This window comes from Salpingoeca rosetta (assembly GCF_000188695.1).
Source record: "Salpingoeca rosetta unplaced genomic scaffold supercont1.56, whole genome shotgun sequence".
NCBI classification, from domain to species: domain Eukaryota; class Choanoflagellata; order Craspedida; family Salpingoecidae; genus Salpingoeca; species Salpingoeca rosetta.
The window spans coordinates 1-8,190 of record NW_004754878.1 but is presented as its reverse complement, the minus strand read 5'-3'; the positions used below and the strand labels follow the sequence as shown (position 1 = coordinate 8,190).

Genomic DNA, 8,190 nt, shown 5'->3' with positions numbered 1-8,190 from the left:
CCACACCAGCTGATGCAGCGTGTGCAAGTGCAGCACGTGCAGCAGCTACTCGGCCACAGCAGCAACGGCCAACACCAGCTGGCGGACCATGTGCACCACCACCACGTCCACCACGTCCATGTGCAGCAGGACTCTGTTCAACACCACCAACACCACTACCAACAACAACAACATCAGCACCACCAGCAGTCTGTCTTCCAGCAGGGCCAAGAGCGTCTTCTTCATGACGACGGGCGCCCGGCTCGCAAGCGGGCGCACCTCAGTCTCTCCTTTGCACAGCAGGTGTATCTTGCACAGCAGCACCAGCAGCAACGGCAGCACCAGCACCAGCAGCAACAACAACAGATGGCTGCTGCAGCCCAGGCCTACACAGCCCCTGCCCCTCCTTTCCAAGCAGTCCAGCCGATGTTGGCACAGGCAGCGACGCAGGCTGGGCAGCATGGGCAACGCGACCAGCCGTCCTTGCCACAGCAAGCATCTCTCGAACAGCAGCAGAAACGGAAACGGCGGCTCGCAAAGAAGAAAGACACGGAACAGACTCGTCGTGACGCCATCAGAGCTCATGTCAATGAACTCCGCCGTATCGTGCTGCCAGAGAATGCCTCGGCCATCCTGCGCTGGAGTTACCAGGCGGTGGTCATGACATGTGCTGTCTACGCCTTCACCAAGGCTGACCCAGGGTTCTTTGAGCTCGCAAACATGCACCGCCAGCGCGTGCGCAAGGAGCTACTGACGGCCGCCTTTGTGCGCCAGGTTTTGCCGGAGTGCGCCCACGCTGACGCCTGCACAACGCCATCACAGCGCAGGCTGCAAGCGCTGACAGGGGATAACAAGCGAACCGAGTATGAAGGAATTGTCTACGATCGGCTGGCCGCCCTTGTCAGCCCCGAAGAGAATGAGCACGCGAGGATTTTGCGAGCTGCACGTGACAGGATCACAAGCGACGGGTGCCGACTCACTGAACAGGAGCTGATTGAGGTCGCAGAATTGCTTGGCGAGCGCAAGCAAGGGTGATTCCTCCATCGCTGCGCGCGACTTGCTGCACGCGGCTTGCTGCTGTCGTGTCTTTGAATTTGCCTTGATTCAGTCTCTGCCTGACCGTGCCCCTTGTCTTGCGAGCTGTGTCGTGCTTTCTGTCTTTCTTTCTGTGTCTCGTCACTCGTGTCACTGTGCTTACTTCACGTTGGCTATTCCAGTCAATACCACTTCCTTCTTCGTCTTCCTCCCTGCCTCCCTGCCTGCCTGCCTCAGCCTCTTTACCCGCGTAATGCTCCTCCCCTGTCACATCTTTCACGTTGTGATCACTCGGCTCTAACTCATCTTGCCTCACACCTATCCCTCAATCCTTTCATCCTTCAAACCATCTCTACCCTATCCTCTTCCCTTCATCATATGCGATCGTTTGTGTATTCTCCTGTTTTGATGTGCTGCGATGTCGTCCCCATATCCTTTGGTTGTCTGTCTGTCTTTCTTGTGTGTGTTCATTTCTTTACTTCTTGCGCGTTGGCCATGCTGTGCTTCCCGCTCACGCTGACTGCCTGGCTTCCCCCAGCGTGCGTGTTCATGTTTGTGCGTGCTCGGTGTTCCTGTGCGTGCTTGCTTGTGCTTCCTTTTCGTTTCATTCGTGTCGGATCTCCTCTACTCTTATTGCTTGTCTGTCCAATGTCCAGTACAAATCCCGCAGCTACGCCAGCAAAGCAAGCGAGAGAGCGAGATGCTTGCTGACATCCACCACACTCGTCCCCCTCCCCACACGCAATGCGTGGTGTGGTTGATCGGGAACCAGCCGGAATCAGCTGCTTGTGCTCACTTCGTCCCAGCAAAAAACGCGTCAACCTGTTTTGTGCAAAGAAGCAACAAGGATGATGATGATGATGCTCGCTGCAAGCCGCACCGCACCTGCTCACGCTCACTGACCGAAACACACCCACCCCACACACCTGAGCACACTGCCACACACCCCAAGGCAGAGCGACATCGTCTAACCGTCCACTTGCTTGCATGATGCATGCACGCGACAACCGCGCTGCCTGTCTTTGTTGCATGTGCAACCGTCATGGCATCGTGTACTTGCACGTGATGGTGATGAGCACGGGTGGGAGTTACTGACCAAGGTGCGGCTGTTCACACCACACTGGCTGAGCGAGTTCAAAGCGGAGGCGACCGATTCCACCCGGCCGGCATCCGCAAAGGGGATCAGGAAGTTCGCTTGAAGGAACTGCAGCCACAGGCAACAATGCGTTCACTTCCCACTCGCACAACAGCAGCACACACACACACACACACCACATACACTTCGTTGCAACTGAGCGACAACGCTGGATATGGATGGTTCGCTGGGCGCTCGCATGGCTGCCTTTGTGGCAGCTACTGCTCTACTTGTGGCCAGCTTTGGTGTCTCTGATGCCATCCTCGACCTGGGCGATGAGCTCACCTTGGAAGACTTTCTCGCAGACGCGGTATCGTGTGCATGTGTGCGTGCATGTGCGCATGCGCATGTATGTGTGTGTGTGTGTGTGTGTGTGTGTGTGTGCGTTCACGTGTGTTCATGTGTGTGACTGTGATTGTGGGGTTATCGACTGCCCTTGTCCTGTCTCCAGTTCTTCTGCGCATGCTGCACACACACACACACACACACACACACACACACACACACACACACACACACACACACACACACACACACACACACACACACACACACACACACACACACTCTCTCTCTCTCTCTCTCTCTCTCTCTCTGTTTCACGCACTTCTGTTTCTAACCCCTACCAACACTTCTCCATCCTGGATCACACATTGGCTCTCAGGGCATTGATGGCTGTGTGATGCTGACCCCATCGTCCACCGGCTATCATTTTGAAAGGGGTCAGGCTTCAGGCCTCTCACGCTCCCGATGCACTCTTGGTCAGTGTGCCTGCGCGTGCCTGTGCGCTTGCAAGTTTGTTACATCCTGCCGTTGTCGGTCCGTGTCGAGTCTTGGTCTCATCCCTGCCACTTCATTGGGCCTCGACTCACTACTTGCAGGTGGCGCGTGCCAGTGCCGCCAGTTCGAGGCGTGTGACAACGGAGGTGTGTGAGCATCAATGGCTCTCATGATTGCTGTCGTTGTCGTTCAGAGTTCAAACCTGTGTGCTTGCATGCACGCATGGGACAATACACGTTTGTATGCCAATGATAGGAATCCCTCAAAGTTGTTGTCATCTGCCTTGCCGCACATCCCTTCTCATCACTCTTTCTCTCTTCGTCTCCCTTCATGCCAGATTGCCTCAAGGTGTACCGCTGCAACGACACGGAATCCAACGGCTGCGTCGCCGTCTCCAGTTGCGTCCAAACCACATTCGACACGACGTTTGAGGTGCACTCGTCAGCCACGTGCCGCATGTGTACTGCTTCTGTGTGCATGAGCGTTCATTCGTTGCCGGTCGTCTCTCTGTTGTCTGACACCAGACTTTGAAGCAGCCTCGAGTCTTGTGTGACGCCTCTCACAAGTTCATCTCCCCGAAACCCACACAACACACACACACACCCTGTGATACACGCACGCGCACACATGCTCAGGTGACTGTCGACTGCCGCGAACCACTTGATGAGCGCGATGAGGACGGTATCGACTTCTTTGGCATGCGCTGGAAGCAGGCCCTCGCTGAGGACTGCAACATTGGACGCGTGAGTTGCTGGCGTTCTGTGTCAGCGTGTGTTCTATGTTTATGCATGCGGATGTTTGTGTGCGTGTAGGCACGCCCTTTCACTCACGTATGTATACACACACACACACACGCACACTTACACACACAAACACACACAAACACTCACGCACATTCACCTTTGCTGTTTCTTCCCATGACCCAAATGCACACGCACGCAGGTGTGCCGGTACAACGGCGACACAGCAGCCACGATTGAAGTCATCAACGGAACCACATTTCGCACCACCACCCTCAACCCAGCGCACGTACAGCTGCTACAGGCCTGCGCAATGACGGTGGACAGGTTCCGTTTCAACTTCTGCTCAGTCACTGGCATTGTCGAAGTTGAACCGACAACGACCACTACCACCACAACCACAACGACAACGACAACCACAACAACTACCATGACAACCACAACAACTACAACCACGACTACAACAACAACAACAACAACAACAACAACAACAACAACAACAACCACGACTACAACCACGACTACAACCACGACGACGACGACGACGACTACCACCACAACAACCACTACAACCACTACAACAACAACCACGACGACCACAACAGAGTGCACACCTGACTGCGAAAGCAGCGTCAACGCCTGCATCGGCAAGGTGTGGTCATGAAATTCATTAATTGCTGTAATTTTTGTCGCTGTTAGCGCTTCTCCACCTTGAATGCCATCAACGCTCGACTCACGCACTGTTTCTCCTACGCACACACGTGCACACATACATACGCATGCACACGCATGCATACAAACAAAGGCCATTGAGGAGGATGGCGTGCGCGATGCGTTTGGGGACTGCCTGTCCACCACAGATCACTTCAGCGTGTTTGCGTTTGTGCAAATGGGCATCTGTCTTGCTGATTGTGATGACATCACGCCGACCACCACCCACGCCGAGGCGCAACGCTCCCTCCGATGCTTGTGAGTTGCATATGCTTGCGGGTGGATGTGCACTTGTGTGTGTGTGTGTGTGTGCAAGTGTACATGTGTGTGCTCCACGACGTGACTATGCACTGTCCTTGTCAAGTTACTCACGCGACGAACACACATGTCCTTTCTCATACGCCTCTTTCAGTCGCTTCTGCGCCTATGGGTCAGCTGACATGGACTGCGATGTTGATTTCACGACGACGACAACAACAACAACAACAACAACAACAACAACAACAACGACAACGACGACGACGACGACGACGACGACGACGACGACGACAACAACAACTACAACTACAACAACCTCAGGGTTTCCCGAAAACATCTGCCCAACAATCAGCACACCTGTGGCTTCCTTGTATGATTATTCCGATGGTAAAGGCGTTCAATTTACCATTGACGGCGGTGCACCTGTTGGTACGGAGATCAAGTGTGCTGGTTATTCCGATGAACCCGACAACCAATACGCCAACATCCTCGACAATGCAACGGCGTTTTGGTTCGTATCGACTCTGCACGATCGATACTTCCACTTTGCAATCTTGGAAGATGCGACTGGCGCGACGCAGACTCTCCAAGAATATGGGCTCAACGCCACATTTACCCACGGCTGCAGTGCGCGGCTCAAGAACTCTGGTGCAGACTGCCCTGTCGTGCTGTCTGATCCAACGTCTACCAGCCCCACGTGCTTTCCTGGTTGGGCCGAGGTGATTCTGGAGAGCGGCGAGCGTGTGCAGCTGCGGAACCTCAAGACTGGCGACCGCGTGCTTTGCCTGCAGGCATCGGCCGGCAACGCCCTCGGCTACTGCGAGCTCAAGACTTTCCAGCACGTGGAGCTGAACGGTACCACGACGTCTGTCGAGCTGCACTACACGGACAAGGACGGCAACCCCGCACTGATGTCCGCAACACCGGACCACTTTGTATTCCGCGCGGACGAGGACGTACACCTCGCTGACGGCTTGACGGTGCAGCCTGCAGGCGAGTTCATCTTCACTGGCGAGTTTGCTGTTGGCGACCGCCTGCTGCGCTACGACGCCGACGTTGGTGTCGTGTACACCGTGAACATCACCAGCATCACGTACGCTATCGAGCCAGACTACTTCACGCCGCTGACGGACGATGGCTCCACGCTCTTTGTTGAAGACGTGTTTGCGTCCTCGTTTGCCATCTTGGAGAGTCCTGATGTCATCCGCCTCGTCCTGGCGCCCATCTGGCAGAACGACGACGCACGCTTCACAGAGCCGACGGCAGGCAAGGACTTCCCCGAGGGCCTGCACCCGTTCACGACGCAGCTGTACTCCATCTTCCTCGCGGCAGAGATGAACGGCCAGGCGATTGACGTTGAGGGCATGGCCACCGCCATCGCCCAGCAGCTCGCCGTCGGCCACGTCTTCACGCAGCAGGAGATGCTCCAGCTCATTCCAAACTACATCAGCTGAGGGTGTACGCATGTGTTCGTTTGCTCAATTGCTTACTTTGTGTGTATGTGGTGTGTGTGTGTGTGTGTGTGTGTGTGTGTGTGTGTGTGTGTCTGTGGTCACCTTCCCTCTTGTGCAACAGTCGTACCGTGTGTGATATTCTTTCACAGGAACTTGCCATCACAAAACACGCGCGACAGTCACTCACCCTCACAACTACATGCAGCACTCACCCACGTTGTCCCAGCGAAATGACCATAAACCAAGCTGAAATGTCAATAGTATACGTTCAGTAACACGCCACAACGAACACGCGCTTGCATGCAACACCTGACGTCGTCTCACATCATGTCACCACCATCGTCATCATCGTCATCATCATCAACACCATCACCATCGTCATCACGTGCAGCAGTCGTGTTGTCGTGGCTGCCAAGGCCATGTATCTTCCTCCTGTGTGCCACCAAACTCTGCTGCCAGGCTGTTTTGAAATCACACACATCACACTTGTACTGCCGCCCCTTGGTGTGCAGCTTCACGTGCCTGATCAAGTTGCTGTGCGAGGCTGCTGAATAGTTGCACAGCTCACATTTGAATGGCTTCTCACCAGCGTGCGTGCGCAAGTGTCCCTTGAAATTGTACGACCGCGTTGTGGTGTAGCTGCATTTGTCGCACTCGTACACCTTCTTCGTGCGCTTGTTCGTCGTTGCGTGGTCTGGCTGGGCTGTTTCGGACGCAGCAGGTGCTGAGGTCGCGTCGCTGGACTGCTGTTGCGGGGCCACGTGCGATGTCTTCTGGCCGTCGTGTTGGTTTGCTTGTGGCTGGCGCGCCGCCTGTGGGCACGTGCGACGATTGTGCCAGGCCGCTGACACAGCGTGCACTTTTTGCTTTGCTGAGGCTGCTCGCTCGGTTGCTGGTCTGCCTTCGGGCAACTTCGACGGTTGTGGCCACACATTGCATACAGAGCACTTGACGGGCTGTCGTGCCGTCGCTGCTGCTGCTGTTCTTGCTGTTTCTGCCGTGGCTGATGTTGCTGTGCATCCACACCTGCTTCTTCTCTGTTGGCTGTACCATCCCCGTCAACTTCCTTGTGCTGGTGCTGGTGCTGGTGCTGGTGCTGGTGCTGGTGCTGTTGTTGTTGTTGTTGTTGTTGTTGTTGTTGTTGTTGTTGTTGTTGTTGTTGTTGTTGTTGTTGTTGCTGCTGCTGCTGCTGGTGTTGTTGTTGTTGTTGTTGTTGTAACCGTGTTCTGCGCCTGAGCGCCTGCTGTCGAATTGATCTTCGCTTCCTGTCAGCATCATTGCGCACCGCTCCTGCCCGCTCGACCTGCTTGCTTCCGAATACCGTTCGCATCAAACCCTGCCGTTGACGCTGCGTCCACTGGCGGCTTGGCTTTATGTGTGCGCGCCGCTCTTGTTGCTGTTGCTGTTGCAGTTGCTGATGCGCGGGTGGGTTGGCTGCATTTGGACAGGTTCGTCGGTTGTGGCCAGGAAGCTTGCACACAGAGCACAAGACGTGCTGTTCCTGCTGCTGCTGCTGCTGCTTATGCTGCTGCTGTAGCTGGTTCTGCTGCTGCTTATGCTGTTGTTTATGCTGCTGTTGCTGTTCCTGCTGTTGATTTTGCTGCTTATGCTGTAGTTGCTGTGCATTCACGCCTGCTTCATCTCTGGTGGCTGTGCCATCCCCGTCACCTTCCTTGTGCTGCTGCTGCAGCTGCAGCAGTCGCGTGCTACGTCGCGTTGCGTGCGGTCGTATGGATGATCGCTGCTGCTGTCTACTTGTGGCATCTGCGTGCACCTGCTGCTGTTCCTGCCCCTTCTCTCCCGCATTCAGGGCCACTGCTGTCGTTGTGGTTGCTGCTTTGGACGATGACGATGACGATGGCAGTGACGAGGATGATGAGCTGGATGAAGGTGCACCATCACTGTGTCGACCATGCGCTGTCTTCTGCAGTTGCTCTGCATGCTGTCGCGCCCACCGCTGGTTCTGCTCTTGCAGTTCTTGCTGCTGTTGTACTCGTTGCTGTTGTGTTGCTCGCTTCCCTCGTCTTCCTCTTGCCTGCTGCTGCTGTTGCTTGCTCTGTTTCTCTAGTGCTCGCTTACGTTGCTCCCCTCTTCCGCT

General features: G+C 55.3%; 3 protein-coding genes across 3 annotated transcripts; 2 read left to right on the top strand and 1 right to left on the bottom strand.

Moving 5' to 3' along the window:
- On the top strand, positions 1 to 1,693 carry PTSG_11399 (uncharacterized protein). Its single transcript, XM_004987539.1, has one exon. The coding sequence runs from the start codon at positions 13 to 15 to the stop codon at positions 1,012 to 1,014; it is 1,002 nt and encodes a 333-aa protein (XP_004987596.1). The 5' UTR covers positions 1 to 12; the 3' UTR covers positions 1,015 to 1,693.
- A 474-nt stretch (positions 1,694 to 2,167) lies between these two features.
- On the top strand, positions 2,168 to 6,092 carry PTSG_11398 (uncharacterized protein; the record flags this gene model as incomplete). Its single annotated transcript, XM_004987538.1, has 8 exons — positions 2,168 to 2,459; positions 2,814 to 2,910; positions 3,031 to 3,075; positions 3,267 to 3,361; positions 3,565 to 3,672; positions 3,872 to 4,321; positions 4,475 to 4,638; positions 4,793 to 6,092. The coding sequence occupies exons 1-8, from the start codon at positions 2,325 to 2,327 to the stop codon at positions 6,090 to 6,092; spliced, it is 2,394 nt and encodes a 797-aa protein (XP_004987595.1). The 5' UTR covers positions 2,168 to 2,324.
- Positions 6,093 to 6,473: 381 nt separating this feature from the next.
- Positions 6,474 to 8,166, bottom strand: PTSG_13191 (uncharacterized protein; the record flags this gene model as incomplete). Its single annotated transcript, XM_004987537.1, has 3 exons — positions 6,474 to 6,552; positions 6,579 to 6,993; positions 7,041 to 8,166. Coding segments are annotated over 3 exons (1,620 nt in total), but the record flags the coding sequence as incomplete, so codon positions are not given.
- Between the last annotated feature and the right edge of the window lie 24 nt (positions 8,167 to 8,190).